Source organism: Terrapene carolina, unplaced genomic scaffold (assembly GCF_002925995.2).
Source record: "Terrapene carolina triunguis isolate 2854851 unplaced genomic scaffold, T_m_triunguis-2.0 Scaffold236, whole genome shotgun sequence".
NCBI classification, from domain to species: domain Eukaryota; kingdom Metazoa; phylum Chordata; order Testudines; family Emydidae; genus Terrapene; species Terrapene triunguis.
In genome coordinates, this window is record NW_020664587.1 from 8,666,420 (window position 1) to 8,683,348 (window position 16,929).

The 16,929-nt window shown below is 47.9% G+C and overlaps 1 protein-coding gene across 1 annotated transcript; it reads right to left on the reverse strand.

The window, feature by feature from the left end:
* Nucleotides 1–8,684: 8,684 nt before the first annotated feature.
* TMEM222 (transmembrane protein 222) lies at nt 8,685–16,929 on the reverse strand. Its single transcript, XM_024203339.3, has 5 exons — nt 16,363–16,929; nt 15,364–15,395; nt 14,510–14,606; nt 13,798–13,928; nt 8,685–12,242 (listed from the first exon to the last, which is right to left on the reverse strand). Exons 1-5 carry the CDS (start codon nt 16,420–16,422, stop codon nt 12,155–12,157), a joined length of 408 nt encoding a protein of 135 aa, XP_024059107.1. The 5' UTR covers nt 16,423–16,929; the 3' UTR covers nt 8,685–12,154.

Sequence of the window (16,929 nt, forward strand, 5' to 3'; positions counted from 1 at the left end):
GCAGCACCGGTGGCCACCCCCCACACCTGCCGCAGGCAGCAAGGGCCAGTGAATCAATGCTTCCGCCTTCACTCCTCCTCCCCCACTGCTGTCCCCAGGCCTACCTATGCACCAAGATGCAGTGCTCCCCAGGGAGCTGGACACTCTGGCATGCAGGGGGATGGAGGGTGAACCCATACCCACCTCCTTCCCCTGTACTTGGGGGATTATTGTCTCCCTCGAGTTAAAAGGTTTGATAAAGGTCGTTTGATCTGCAATTCCCAGAATGCACCTGGAACCGAGAAAGCAGCCGATGCACCAGGTGGGCAGAGCAGGGTTTCTTGATGTTAGAGCGATGATTTCGGACTTTCTCAAACTCTTGCTGACTACCAGTGATCACTACTCTCCCCTAGTATAAAACTGAACATATCCTTCGATTTCCCATCACTAAAATCAAGATTCATGCCTGCCCCCTGAGTGGAGTCAGGGCTGTAGGTCACCAGCCAGCAGCTCTGCTGACTACATACCAAGCTAACGAAGCAGAGCTTGACACATGGCCAACCTGGTCTTGAGTTATAACCTTGGTGTTCAACCCAAGGACCTTGCAGTAGTTATCTGTGACCAGCAGAAAAACAACCACCCAGGACTTGAGAGTCTTCTAAGAGCAGTTTCTACCCTTACCCAGGGTGCCCAGACCCCCAGGATCAAAGAGGGCATCTCCACCCTCTGCAAAGACGGGGACAGGTCAGTGTCAGTGCTTCCGTCTTGTGTCACAGATGAAGGGGTTAGAACCCAGCAGGAGAGATTCATTGCAAAACCTATTTGCAGCCATGTGCTAAATTGCCAGTTGGGAGGGTGGGACCATTTGGCAGAGTATTGCCTGGACTGGTACAAATCAGTATGATCTCATTAATATGAAGCCTCCTTTCTCAGATGCTCTAATGGTTGACAGCTTTTCTGCCCTTCCATCTTGTGCTGACGTGATCCTGCTAAATCTCACAAGCTGATCCGGTGGGGTAAGGAGTTGGAAGGGCGACCACCAAGAAGTACGTAGTCGCTGCAGGTGATGTGACAGTCTTCCTGCTGGGTCAACATGGAGCCGGAGTCCCACATGGTGCCCAGGGATGAGTTGGAAAATCAAGGTCCTAACTGCAGGCAGCCATTAAACAAACAGGGCCATTAAGCCTGGTGCCGGGCTCACTTTAACATTCGGCCCCCTTTCCGTTTCAACTGGATACAGGCTTTCCCTTCACTGCCTGCCCGAGTAGATCAAGCACTAGTCTTGAATGCAGGAGATCTAATTTCAGCTCTACTGCTGGGTGGCCGTGGGCAAGTTTCCTCATCTGTAAAATGGGGATAATTATACTGACCTCTTTTGTAAAGTGCTTTGAAATCAAGGGCTGGAACACACTAAGAGGTAGGGAGTGTTATTATTATGCAGCGTTGATGTGCACTGTTAAACAGTTGCTGTCTCCCCCCCAGAAGTGGCTGCACTTCAGTGCTGGATGAAGTGACTCCTTACCCACCTCACAAGGGGGGGGGGGTGATGTGTCTTTAATGCGAGTCCTACGGCCCAGTGGAAGGCACCAGGGCTGTGCTCAGCACTGTCATCACTTCAGTTCAAGTGGCAGATTGAGAATAAGCCTCCATAAGGCCATCTGGGCCAACCTCCCCCTCATCTCCTCCCACCAGAGCTATTCCCAGTGCTCTCTGCCCTGTTCTCGCCTTTCATGTGCCGATCACAGAGTTCTCCCTCTGCGCTGGGTTTGGAGCCCTGAGCTCCCGTGTGCTGGGAACTGAAGGGTTTTAGCTACATGGCCAAGCGGGATCTCTCAGCTTTTCTACCGTGTTTTTGATCAGGGATGAAGTCTGAAACCTTCCTGGTGAGATCCAGACAGCTGGCAGCCCTAAACCTCGGCCTTCCCTGCCCCAGGGCTTCCATCCCTCTCCCTCCCCTGAAAACAAAACGGATTATTTGGTTGCCCTGCATGACAAGGGGGGATGCAGCCCGTGAGGCACCAGGGCCGTAGGCAGCCCAGACACTGCTGCTGTCATTTCAAAAGCTCTTAATGTGCTAATGCTTAAGTGCAATTTGATACCATTCACCAGGGAGCCCTTTGATGCAAGGGCTGCTAACTGGATGAGAAAGACATCCCCCTCTGTCCAGCTGTGACAAAATGACCCCACATCAAAGCCAGCCTTCCAGCTAACCCCACAGCTAGGCTCCTGGCCACTGGTGCACACACTGCATTCCCTCCCGTTCACAGCTTCTCCCGCTGGGTATGTTTTGTCCTGCCCCCCGCCCCCCAACTACCGGAAAGAAATTCTCTTTTGCCCAGGAATGTTAATTCACAGGGGGAATGTCAGGGGTTCTCCCTGGCAGTGAGGAATCAGACCTACAGTCCCCGGGATGCAGCAGGGCGTTGAACGGTTAGAGGGATGCACAGGAGACCTACTGGCCGTGGAAACTTTCAGCTACAGAACTGAGCAGATTGGGTCTCGCTGCCACGTGTGGCAAGTTACCTGTTCAAAGCCCAATGGTGGTGCCTACTGCGCTGCCACGCAGGGACTGTGGCACCTGGCATTAGTGTCGTGTGTCTTCCACGGCACTCAGAACCTGGGACGGTGAATCCTGGCCACTCATGCATGGATTCCTTATGCACGTGCGCGTATGTTTTGCATTAGACTCCTGGGCCACAGGTTCTAATTTCAGGGCCACAGCTCATGTTGGAGTCAAGTATTACAGGCAGCAGGTGGCTCGCTGGTATGCATAGACGGACCTCAGCTCAATCAAACCCAAGGGAGTTCTAGTTAAAGGCACCTATGCCGGGGCAAGTGATGGAGGTCTGTGTTGTTTAAGTGATGGTTTCCTTTCTGGAAATCAGAGGGGTTTGTTTAGAATTCGTTTTTCTGAGCTCTAGCAGGGATATATCAATATCTCATCTCAAACTGCCCCTCTATCCCCACTCATCTCCGGCAAAATCTGGTTCTGCAATGTAGATTCTCAGTCCGGGCAACATGATGCCCAGGGGGACACAAACAGGGCCAGGAGGGGTTGCAATCAACCTCCCTTTCCTGGACAGATGCAAGGGAAGGTGCTGAAAAGTGCATGAGTTGTAATGTGGGATCACCGTCTAAACGCTCCCTTTCACAAAGTCACTCAAAACACAAGGCCGCTGTCTGCCTCATTGCACCAGAGGAGGAAGGCAGCAAGAGTCACGGCTCAGGCCCAGGGAATCAGGGCAGACACATCCCAGGAGACCAACTAAGAGTATGTAACGCCTTTGGCTCATGCCCGTAACACCAATTAAAAGTGACCTGCAAAGGACAAAGAAATCAGACTTGGGCCCTTTTCATTGTGCTATGATGAAAAAAGCGTTAAAGTTTTTGTTTAAAAAATGTCACAGGGGGAAGGGGGAAATGGGCTTGGTTTTATTTTTTAAATATTAGAAATTCAGGGATTGGTTGTTGTTTTTTACCATGTTTTCCCAGAAGACTCTATGGATGACTAGGGAACTAGTATGCTGGTGACTTCACAAGTGCATGGCTGGAGGTCTCCTTAAGGGACTAGAGAACTGGTGTGAAAGCTCTTGATGTCTTCCTGAAGGGGCTGGGGTGCTAAATCTTTCATCTTGCCCCTGTTTGTCAGGCAGTTGAGTTCAACAAAACAAACCAAGAAACCCCCAAAGTGCACGTACCAAATCTCTCTCTGCTTCCAATCACTTCCTTGCAACTTGTGATTTCACAATTCTATTAGCTTTCCAGTCATCCATAGAGTCTTCCAGAAAAAGAAACAAGTTTTTTTTTTAAAAAACAGATAACGATAAACCTTCCAGGTTTTCTATGTGCATCATAAACTTACCTTTGAAAGTTACTTTTTGGGGGGGTCCTGTACACCTCAAAGAGGTGAGCCTACATGTTACTCTCCAAGGCCCAGATCCTCAAAGGTAACTCTCACTGAAATCAATGGGAGCCAGGCACCTAAATACCTTTGAAGATCTGGGAGTAAATGCTTCACTTACAGACAGGTATTCTAAACCACTTAGGAGGTCATCTCATTTTCACTAAGGTGCCTTTACACCACTGTGGCAGGGTAAAGGAGCCTTAGGATAAGTGAGAATCTGGCCCTTATAATTTCCTAAAATAACCCACTGCTTTCTACATGCTCATTTTGTAAACTGAGCTCTAATTGATTAGTGCCACTGTCTGGTGTTGGAAAATCCCTCAGCGACTGATGGTTGTCAAGGTGAATTTCTCATGTTGCCATCAAGTACAAGGCGAGAGGAGCCCGCCAGGGTGGTAGAACCCACCTGCTGATTTGACAAAGAGCATTTGGTAGGTCGGCACCCAATCCCGTATGGTGTTGGTCGGCACTTTCAACTCACGTTGAGCTCCAGCGGACGTGAGCGCACTTCGGCCCAGATCCACAAAGATATTTAGGTTCCTAGCTTCCATTGAAATCAATGGGAGTTAGGAGCCTAAATACCTTAGTCCCTCTCCACATCAGGAGCACAATATGTAGATAACTTTAAGACGAGAGAGAAATCAGAACAATCATGTGTGTCCTCTGTTCTCCCCCAGGCTCACCACTATGGTAATTTGCCACCATCCTAGCATCAGAAAGTCACATTCCCATGTCCTGACACTGCAGTGATGGAGTGCGGCTATTTTAGCACATCCAGTTCCATACATTCCCTGGGAGATGCAGTCCAAATGGCCTGATTCACACTGGCTTTAAATCCCTTTGTTTGTATCCTGATGGTAACTGCACTAATAGCAACCATTGAGGCTGATGCACACTGCAGTACATGCCTGAGTGGTTGGGAAATGCACGGAGGCTCAGATCCAGATATTAAAGTTGTAAAAATAATGAATTCCCTAGTGGGGTCTCCGGTGATGACATAAGTCACTCAAACACTGCTCTGAGATGGCACGAGAAGTCCCCAATGTCTCCATGGTCTTATTTTCTTGAATTTCACTGCAGCCCGTTCATTACTTTCACTCTCATTTGGAAACTGCATATGGAGCCTTCCAATTGTCAACTGCCGGTTCAAATCCAGCCCAGGGCTGTAATGATTGAAATTAATGATCAGCTATTTGGAGGTAATTGTGAAGCGAGATTTTATTGACAGGATATTTTAAAATGGATTTCTGCTTTGTCGTGTCTGTGACTCTCACACACATGGCAGTATTCAGCCTCACAACACTAGGATGTAGGGAAGCATTACGATCACCCGGTACAGATGGGAAACTGAGACATAGAGAAGTTAAGTGACTTGCCCAGGGTCCCACAGGAAGCCTGTAGCAGAGCAAGGAATAGACCCCCCCAGACCTCATGAGGTCATACTTCCTCCAACTAGTGCTCAGTCTAGTTCAGGCTAGGAAGGCAGTGTGTCCTAAAGGACAGAGCACTGGCCTGGGACTCAGGAAAACTGGATTCTATTCCCAGCTCTCAGCCACTAACCTGCTAGGTAACCCTGGGTAAGTCACTTCTCCCTGTGCCTCAGTGTCCCACCTGTAAAATAGAGACAATGATACTGACCTCCTTTGTAAAGCACTTTGAGGTCTACTGAGAACAAGTGCTAAATAGGAGGCTGGTTTTTTGATTATTTGTTCCCAGTGATCATCACACAAATAGGACTCTCAGCAGAGACACCCCAGAGAGGACAGGCACTGAGGGTACATCTACACGGTCGCTGGAGGGATAATTTCCAGCTCAGGCAGAGGTACCTGCACTACCTTTGATTGAGCTAGCGCACTAAAAACAATAGGGTAGCCATGGGAGCTCACACTAGCTGCCCAAGGACAAGCCCTTCTGTGATTTTAGCTATGTGCATTTGAGGGGGAGGGTCTGTATCTCAGAAGTCCCGTGACCAAGTGACTCCAGATTTGTTCCACTAACTCTCCTCCTGCCCCTGATGTGGCCCAGCAGTTTCTAAGGCACATAACTCTGGCATGTGCATGTTAGAACACACTGAAATAGCACCTATTAAACATAAAGCTTGTCTCCTCCTTAACCACACTGGAGCTAGCACTCCTCCAGAATTCGAGCTTATCCGCCCTCAGGTGTTGTACTGCTTTATTGGTTTAGAAATCAATTTAGAATGAGCAGTACAATCCCCTAGCGTGGACCAAGTTATTTTGGTATAAAGGTGCTTCGAGCGGTATGGCTCATTCCCATACTGTTACACCATTTTCTATTACAGCAGCCCAGAAACACACAGGAGACAGAGCGGAGATTTCTCAAAGCAAAGTCTTAAAATACCCGCAACCCTTCCTCTTACGATCCAAACTGTGAGCCAAATTGGTTAGCCAGCCCACAAGCCCAGTACCAGCCCACTAACTCCGGTGGGAAATGCTGCACCACTCCCTGAGGTTTGAAATGCCGGACATGTCTGATTGAGACCGTTCAATCCGAAAGAGAGAGAAGATGATCCCGGAAATGCAAGAAGCATCTTTCTAGCAGCACAAACAGCAGCTGGGGATGGGAGCAGCAGCAACTGGGATGGCTTCACCACGGGTCAGCAAGTCGGCAGCGCACTTGGTCATTGGGGGAAAATCACAACTAGTGGTAGAGATGGAGCCAGCCAAAACAAATAAACCTTAGAAGAATTTAATAAAGGAAGATCAAGGCAGGCGCCACTCCCGTGACCCTGAAGCACTGAGTTGCTTTTCATTTGCCCACTCACGCACCTCTAAGCCCTGGTGCCACTGTGAGGTTCCTCCACCTTGTTGTGGGCTCTGCCACATAAAGCAGACAACACCCTGCGACAAACAACAAAGGAGAAACTATCCAGACCCAGGATCAGCTGCTCCTGCTGAGAGAAGAACTAGCCACAAAAATTCTTCAGCCAAGGACACAGCCCTAAAGCTGCAAGCTAATGAGAGTAGCACTGGGGAAAGGTGCTAGATTGGCAGCTCTGGGGGCTGAAGGCCTTTTGCCATTCACAGAACCGGTATGTCAGGGCAATAGCAGGGCAAGTTTCCCAGCTGATGTGCCTCAAAACAGATCTCAGGATGCAGGAGAGGGCAGTGTCCATGGCCCATTCAGTCCTTGCCCTCTGCCGAGACTGTAAACAAGAGGACCACAAGTGGACGGAAACTGTCTCATTATGAGGCCAAACAGCCCATGGTAATGTCTGGTGAGTCTTTCACCTGCCACTTTAAATGCTCTGAGTTTTGCTGCTTTGTAAAGGGCAGCCATAGGTTACCAGAACCCAGAACAGAGCATCAAAAGCTGCCTGCTAAGTGACATCACTGGGACACAAACTTCTCGCCAGTGAAGTTCCTTGAGCGAGGGGAATCAAAGGCTAATGTGCAGCTGGTAATAATTTGAGCTCTGGAGGAAAGAAACGAGAGTTTCCATGTGTGCTTCCCCTCTCTCCATGGGGCTTAAAGTCCCAGGAAGAGTAGACATGACCGATTTTTAAGGTTGCCCCCTTTCTTCTACCATCCAGCTCTGGCCATTGGATAGCAGACTAGTGGGCAACTGGTTGCCTGTTATGTAGCAATCCTTCTATTCCAAGGCCCATTTTAAACCCTGCAACCCCATCGGCTTAGGTGGGGGATACACCGGGCAATATTAGGCCTGTTTGCATGCTACTATTCCATTCAGCCCCTCCACAGTGTGGTTAGACCGCAGCTCCCATTGCAAAACTGCAATAACCCCCCTTCTCGAGCTGAGTGCTGCCCTGTCGGTGAAATGAAAGAGCCAGGACCTTTGTCTTTCTCGAGGGGAGTGGAGGATGGCTCTGCAGCGGGATAGGAACTGGGGAGAGTCTCACACCCAGTCTTCTAGGAAAACAGGGATGCCGAAGAATTAAACAATGAAAAAGGGGAATCTATTCACAGCTAAGTGGGCTAACCCTGCCCAAGCAAGAGGGGGCTTATCTTCCATCGAGAGCATTCTTCTCCCAGGAGGTTGGCTCAGCGCCTGCTCTATCAGTTTGTCAAGGATCTCCAAGGATTAGCAATTCAAACCTATTGAGTGGTAACAGCAGGCAGAGGGGATGGGGTAGGGCCAGCGCATGGATGGGACCTCAACTGCACTGAAGCCTGGGACACAATCAAGTTTTGAGCTCCAGTCCAGAACAGGGAAAAGGGCCCATTTACACTCATTTTAACCTGGCTATAACGAACTCCCCAAATTCAGGTGTGACCGTCATGAGGACAGACTGCGAGCTGCTGGGCTGGGGGGAGGAGAGGACGCATGCCTGAAGATCCCCAGAGCACCAGCCTGAAGCACAAGCCATGTAAGAGACCATACCCGTGCTGACTGAGCACCAGATGGGCCCGCTGCAGGGCCACAGAAGACAGCATCTCACTGCTGATGTAGCATCAGAAGTTGGAGCCCTGCACATGGTAAGCTCGACCCTCTGCCCACAGCTCGGTTCTGAAGAGGAAGCCAGAGCCTCCCTGTTGGAGGCAGGACAATGCTTGGGCCATTCTTCAGTTCTGCCAAGAACCCCATTTTCTCCCATGGCAGATGGCATTTGAATGACCTTGGGTCAGGACGCCTGAGGTGGGGCGAAATCACAGACTTGCAGCTAAAACACAGACGGCAGCCCTGAGACCTGCAGGGTAGGGAGAAGGCAGGGTGAGCTGGGCCCGGGGAATACACACCCCTCTCCTGCTGACAGCTAGAGGAAGAAAAGGAGACAGAACAATGGAAGAACTGGCACGTGGAGACATACACAGAAAGGAGTTTATTTTCCCCACCACTGGAATTATGAAACCACAGCAGCAGAGTTCAATATTTACAAAATAGCCCAACACCCCTCGGAGATAATGAGAACAAACACCAAGGACAGGGGCCCCGATAAAGAACAGAGGCAAATCCAAGAAGCTCTGCAGCAGAGCTGCTTGAGACAAGCAGCGGAGAGGGTGGGGGGAAGGGCTACACCCTAGTGGGAGAGTGTTTTTAATAGGGGTACACAGAACAATGGCACCACCTTACCACTAGGTGTTCAATTGAACACAGCTACTCTAAAAGGGGCAACGTGCACTTTAGGCAACGTGAGGAAAGCCGCACGCAGCCGTCACTCGCTGCCCACAAGCCCAGTTCAGCCTTGTCTACACCAAGGGAAAACATCAGATGTGCAGCTCCCACGAGGGGCAGCTCCTGGTTAGGCAAGATGATCATAAAAAACCACCTGCCCCCCATCCCCGCTATAGCTTCCATTGGCACTGCCGCTTCTGGAGCTTGGTGGGTCTGAATCTTACCAGTAAAGAGACAGGCCCTGGTTTTCTGCTTATGTCTCTTTGCACAGCTCTGTTGCTCCCAGTTTCCTTTGGCCAGCACTTCTGAGTGGGACAGCTTTGCACACTCAAGGGCAGGATATTTCTGCTGGCTGAAGTGTACCTAAGCTTTGGGATTCCTCCTAGACTCTTAGCCACCTTAGGCTGCCTTGAACAGCTGTCCATGACCCCTGCACACTCCTTCAGTATCTGTGAAAACAGGGTCAAGGCCTGAGTGGGAGCTGGTCACTCTGCTGGGACTTGTACAAAGCACTGACCCCAGCTCTGTCACTGCCGCATCACTCGAAGTGCTCACGCATTCATTCCCAGCCTGATGCCTGAATCAGTCAAAGGACTTGACTGGTGCATTGGACAATCCTCACTTCAGATCCTACAATCCTCTAGTTTGGAGCTATTAATGTGTTTCTAATGCTCCTGACAGGGAGGAGATTCTGGGTGTGCGCGCGCATGGTGGGGGTAGCAAACATGCTTTCTCAATACACAGGGGCCAATAGACTTGCTCCTGCTTCAGCCACTGACAGTGTTAAAGCTTCAACTTTGGCAACACTTGTATACTTAAGACATCAGGGTCTCCTACAAGCCGACCCAATGCGCATCAGGACTATTGCTACTGCACAAAGCAGGTTGGCTTCTAGCTCTGGGCACAGAGATTTCTAGGTCTTCCCTGATGCCATTCTTGGCAGGTCACTTCAAACAGTAACACAGGAAAGCAGTGTAGGAATCCTTCCTGTTCAATTGGCTAGGCTTGTTACCTCGGTAGTAACTTCGCCAGGTAATAACCGAAGCAGCACAAGGTAACGTGATAAGACACCACACACTCACTGTAAGGTTCACTTTGATGTGAGACCTTTCATATCTAATCAGCCTAGAGTTTATTTAGCAGCAGCCTGCTCTCCACTCATGCTTGAAATAACTGAATGCTGGAGAGACACTGAAGAGGATTTCAGTTCCAGGTGTAAGGGAAAGACAAGGCAGTGTCTACACAGCCTCCTTCCTAGGCTAGAAAGGAAAGGGCTCGGTGATAAAGAGAATTAGATGCCAGCAAGGAGAGATGGAGCTGCACACGAGAAGCCCCTTTCCTCCCCCTGAGCTGGAGGAGAGCGCACGGAGAGCTCTGAAAGCCACAAGTGTGGTTTGGAATCGTCTTTCAAGAGGCATAGGAACCAGTGAAAGTGGCATGCAGCTAAGCAAGGGATTTAGAGAGCAACTGATGACAGTTACTTGAGGCTGGAATTCATTGGCTGCGGCACAGAATTGTTCTTTTAAAAGCATCCGAGTTGAAAAATGAATCCCTGCTCTGTGATTGAGGCGGTGTGCTTGCCCCAGGTCACAGCAGACAAATGGCCACCTTATAGAAGCCAGCCACCACAATGGGCACCCTGGGTGGCACCCTTAGCAGAGAGGCTAAGGAATGAACAAACGGATTTTCCCAGGAAGTGCCTCCAGCTCAGGACTGAGGCACATTTATTGGCCAACGTCTATGAGGAGCTTGCCCAGCCCACATCTGTGCTGTCTCTACTCTGGCGAGTGAGCAGATTCTAGGGCTATCAAGTTGGCATCTTCACCAATAATCATTTTTTAGCTTTCATAAGGGGCCCCAGGAGGCACAGTCTAGTGCTTCCATGGCAATGTAACGCAGCACCCCCATCTTTTCAAAGTGTAATAATGAATCCGCTTTGGAAGCGAATAGATCATGTTCATTAACCTGAGACCAGCTGTAGGAAAACTCTCACCACCCGGCACTATGGGACAGATGCTACTTTCATAGACCCAGGCCTAAGGGAAGCGGTTAACTGCACTTGAGGAAAATTGTGTCTTCAAACACTTCTTTTAATAAATATTTTATACTCACCAGGTGGCTTGGAATTCAAGTATTTCACTCCAGAGCAGAGCAAAGAGGTTTTAGAGACCCACAGCTAAACATACTGTCCCACCAGTATGCTGTTGCTGCTGTCAAATCACCAAGTCTATTGCAAGGGCGTGGCTAAGCTGTGGTACACAAGGGTTAGGGACTCCAGAAAAGGAAACTGCTGCAGGAAAGGAGTGGCAATTTTAGGAAGATGTGGCAAAGGCAGGAGCAAGGGAGCTACATTGTGCACGTCATGGATCAGATGTGCACATTCTGATCGCTGCAGTAATATGCTACTGAAAGTGCACAAACTGCTACGAGCCATTCCACAGCCTGACATCTAGGCACGGCTTTAGAGCAGTTCCCCTCATCCTGAGGCTGCTAGTTTAGAGCAGAGCTGTCCTGCCACAAGAGAATGCTCATGAATGTTATCAGAGGAATGCTTTGCCACCAGCACCTTTGTTGTTTCACTACCAGCTACAAGGGAGAATGTACACGAGCACACTGGCATTACATGTCGCAGTAGGTGAACATGGCCACTAATAGACTTGAATCTATGTGTGCTATAGGAGGAGATTTGTGCAATAAGGGGATCCCTCCTCTCCCCCTCAGAAATTCAGAACTTGCACCATATCTGGGCAGTGTAACAGTTAAGAAGCACATGATGAAGTTTACTGAGAGGAAATAAGTAGTAATGTAAAGGCAGCCCGGGATCACAGAAAACCTTACAATGAGTATTTGCTTGTGCTAAGGAGGCAGGTTTAGCCCTTGCAACATTACCCTGTGTTGAGATCATCGCTTACAGAGTACATTCCCAAAACCAACCAGCAGGGGGGGTGAGCAGCCGTCAGAGGCCCCAGGCCCCCAAACACTGGGAGACCCTAATGACAGAACAAAACAGAAAGACAGACACCAGTCCCAGGAAGCAAAAATGAGAGTCGTTACTATCGAGTGAAGATGCCATCTTCTCTTGGAGTGACTCCCAGGGTCCTGTGTCCCCAACCTGTTGGATCCAGCAACCACAGTTTCATCCCTTGTGCACCAAGGGAAAGGGAAGCACGGTATCCATCACCGTAAGTGAAGGGTCAGAATGACCGTCAGGATCACCCCCAAGAAAAGGACAAAGGGAAGCCAGGTCTTCATGAATCCCCCTATGCTACAAGAGAGAGAAAGAGGATTAAAAAGAGACCGGTTGACAGGGGATAATGAGGGTGTGTATGGGGGTAGGGAGGGAGAGAAATGTTGGGGATAATTGGAGAGTTGCAGGCTGGAAAGGGAGGAACTATCACCCTAACTGTTGATTCATATTTAGCCTGTCATCTACTATAACCCCGAGATCCCTTTGTGCAGCATTCTTTCCTAGGCAGTCCTTTCCCAGTTTGTATGTGTGCAACTGATTGTTCCTTCCTAAGTGGAGTACTTTGCATGTGTCCTTATTGAATTTCATCCTGTTTACTTCAGACCATTTCTCCAGTTTGTCCAGGTCATTTTGAATTTTAATCTGATCCTCCAAAGCATTTGCAACCCCTCCCAGCTTGGTATGGCCCACAAACTTCATAAGAGTACACTCTATGCTCTGATCTAAATCATTGAAGATAACGAACAGAACCGGACCCAGAACTGATCTCTGCGGGACCCCACTTGATATGCCCTTCCAGCTTGGTCTCTGCTGTCAGTTCAAATCCAGCCCAGCAGTTAGCTCTGGCTGGCTATTTGGTGGCTAATATGAAAGGGGACGGTGACATCAGATCAGTCCTAGGTCATAAATTCCCAAGTAAGAAAAATGCAATGAAATGTCATTACAGTTGGCAACCTGAGTAGAAAGGCCAAGGACTGAATAAGGCCCTAGAGCCCCCTCCGAACAGGGGTAAAACACACTGGCAGGACAGCACTGGGGAAGCTTGTACTCTACTGCCCTGCTCTATCTGTTCTGTGGCTAGAGAGGATCACATTCTCCAGGCCTGAAAAACTGGCACTAAAGTTTGTTTGTTTTTAAAGCCCACGTGAACACTATTATGGTGCTGAAAGAAATTTTGGTGGTAAAGGACTGGCAGAAAAATCCAAAGAGCAGTGGGTGGAAGTCCTAATAAAAAAAACGGGACTCATTTTATTACAACACAAAAGAGAGAGAAGAAAATCTGTGACTGGCTGACATAGGCCACTGCCAAGTATGGTCACAGTTATGAACATGACAAGCGGTGGCCAGACCCAGGGGTCAGGCAGCCAAAGACTTCATGGGGAGCTATAGACTAGGAGTTGCTTTAGATTGCACTTTTCATAGGCCAAGCCCCCAAAAGCACTTCACAAAGCAAAACATTAAACACTAGTGTCTCAGGAGATCACAAGCTCACACCCCGCACCTTGGCCTTTAACGGAGATATAGGGTTGCTCAGGACACTGGTGATCTCTCTTTCCTCTTGAGCTTTCACCAATCACGGGAATCTGCTCTTAACATCTTGGTAAAAAGGACAGCAAGCCTGCCAACTTAGCTCTGTGCTAGTGTCAGGATTCCTTATAAGCACTGAGCCCACAATCATCCAGCCAAGGGCAGGTATACTGCCAGCTGAGCCCTACCGTCCTCAATACACAATTGAAAGACATATGGGTGAAAGCTTAACCCCTTCTCTCTGGGGTAGCGAGAAACACTGAGGGATCAGAAACTTTGAGAAGCTAGCCCTCGTCTGCTGGACCTGGACTGATCTGCAGCTCACCTTACATACTTCCCATACAGGAGGGAGAGGAAGCAAAGTTTGACCATGTTCCAGGAGCTGCTGTTATCATATCTCATCAGGTTTAAGGCCAGAGCCACGTGGGAGTGGCAGTTGTCACAGCAAAGATTGTGCTATAATAGAAAGGGACATGAAGTTAGAATTTTTCTGTCTCCATTAGGTTCCTCTAGGTCCGGGGCAGGATTGTCCCATAAAATTAGCCAGATAAGTTCTCCGGGGCAGGGAGACAATCTAATAGAACTCACCAGGACCCCAACCCCACTGGTGCTTTTGGATGCTAGTTCAGAACCAACTGCTGAGAGGGTATATTCCCCAGGGCTTACTCCCCGTTTAGCAGTAAGTAAGCAGCAGGATTCTGATTCCATATTTCCTCTGAGATGGAGGACCAGTGCAAGAACATAAGCCTGTCACTAGGCAAGCGTGAAGATGCAGAGACATGAGGATAGAGCATGACACAGAAAACAGCCAAGAACTGGCATTGATCACATAGCTCTTATCAACTGCTTCATAAAAAGGGATCAGCCCATCAAGAAATTTCACTTCACAGATGGGAGAAGAGCAGGAAACATTACAAGATTTGTCCAAGCTCTAGAAGAGAAGCATTTTGTTAAGAAAAAATACAAGGCAAATCCTGTTCCACTGCACCTGGTTAAATCAAGACTAGCCTATATGCAGGCTGGGCTTCAAGTCTTACCATTCGATGCTTGTACTCCTCAGAGGCATCATGCACAGCCGTATCCCAAGCATTGGGACTGCTGGAGTACACTTTGGTTGGATCCAGTTTCCAGTATCTGACAAGGAAGACAACAGAACCCCTAGTTTAAACGCTAGACCTTCTGTTCTTTCAGTTTCCTTTCCTTCCCCATTAGGGGGCTATTTAAAGCAGGAGTCAGCAGACAAACCCGCAGTCATTGATTAATGAGGCTCAGTGAACTCATTGTTCTAGAGAAGTGCATGTGATAAGAGGGCATCAGGAGCCGATGCTTAACCCTCCCCGCCCCCTGCAACCTAAAGCATTTACACCCTGACTAGCAAGGGATTATTATACATGTGGAACAAATTAGGTTCTGAACTCCAGTTTTCATGTGGAATTTAAAACCCTAATTCCATCCACATGCTTATTTGAATAAAGTACAAAAATCAGGAGCTGATGTACAAATATTTTGATTTGCATCATGGCAAATAAAAACATCAAAACCACGATGTGAATTTGAACTGTTTCTCACTCAATTTTTTATATCATTTACTTTCAGCAACTGATTGCCACAAATTCTAATTTAATATAAAGTGTTAATTGCTGTAATAGTCATGTAAATATTGACTCTCATTATTTTAATACCATAACTTTGCAGTCATGCTTCTAATCAAGATTTAATGTAATGTTCTCTCTTGGGAGGCACAGATACACTAGCTGCCCCTTTGAATTAGGGCCTTTGATCTCGGAGAACGTTACCTATATTACTACATATTTATGCTGGTTTCAGTGAATTAAGGACATTTCCATGTGAATTTGTTAAAAGTTTAATAAAAAGAAACAGTGGCACTTACTTCACCGGCTTCCCAAACGCCATGTTGTCTTCCTACAGAAAGGGGAAAGATCTCTCAGAACACAGACCACACACCACACAAAATTCAATACATGCATCTTTCCTGTAAGGCCAGACTCTAGGCTTGTTTAGTGGTATGAGTTACCAGTAATTATCAAGTTCTTTTCTCAGTAGTCTCATTTTACCTAGACACATTTGTATGCACACAGGTTTAGATTCTCATTAATATTGATTCTACTGCTGTTGGAATGCAAGTTCGGTTCTATGTACATTGCTACATCTTCCATCTTTATGGCACATATACCTTATCGTTTCCTTCTTTATTCCTTTTATTTCAGAATTGTAACAGAGTTTTTTTATCTATTGATAAAAGCACATATACTGGTCTCCCAGTGTGAATTACACAGACAGACTAAATCCATCACATTAAGACTTAGCCTGACAGAGTGAGTACAACTTACGTGTTGGTAAGTGGGCATGACTTTCAGTCAGTCCAATGAAGTCATGTTATTGTAAAATGCATCTTCTCCTAGCCCCTGCAATCTCTAAGTTACACTAATATTGGACTCCTGATTTTGACCCAAAAATGGCAATATTCACCTGTGTTGTGGGACACATCAGACTAACCCTTGCCACTGGAATCTAATGCTTCTCTGGAAGTACAAGAGGTCAAAAGACACCCTTCCCTTATTGCTCAAGAAAACAAATTAACCCATCCTTGATCGCAGTAACCAGCTTATCTGCACTGGCCAGCCCTCAACACAAAGATGACTAAAATGGCTGGATCTGCCCTGGATCCAATACAGAGTTAGCCAGTGGAAAAAATGAAACACGCAGCAGTTCTCTGTTCTTCAGGGATTTATGCAGCAATTGTTTCAAGCTTTCATTTCACTTTGGAAATGCGAAACATCGAGAGAACCGTTCACAAGCATTTGAGGAAGGTGGGAACCAGGCCAACTTCAGGTTCCTCATTTATCACCCAGAATCATCATCTACTTACAGAGACGTAGTAAGGGCCCGCAAAGTCCCGAATGACTCCAGTCGACGTACAGATACCCATGTGGCCGATGATAGGGAAGAGCCATCTGCCAAGGTAACAAATGAAATGTCTGAGTCAAATGTCTCACCTTGATCACACACCCCGTCCGGAGACTGCTAGAATGGCTACACAATGAACGGTGTGGTACAAAATAGACAGAGCAAGCAAGTTAGATGTAGGTGCGTGGGGTTGGGGGAAGAGACATGACAATTAGTAAACCAGAGCTGAGCACAAATTGGTAGAGCTAGGTCACACAGATACACACAGGTAGGAGAATATGAAAGCAGATAATGTCCAAACCACACCTCCCCTGACAAGCAATTCCACAAATTTAGGCTTCTTTGCATTGGCACCAAGACTTTAAGCTTTTAATATGATTAATTGTAGTTATTACAAGGACAGGAGTCTCAGGCCTGATGCTGCTCTCAAAATACACCACTGTGCACGCCATCTGAGACCAGGACAGAATGAGCACTTCAATCTTTCTGAAGCAACCCCGTTTTGTTTTTCTGGGTATACGCACTGGCT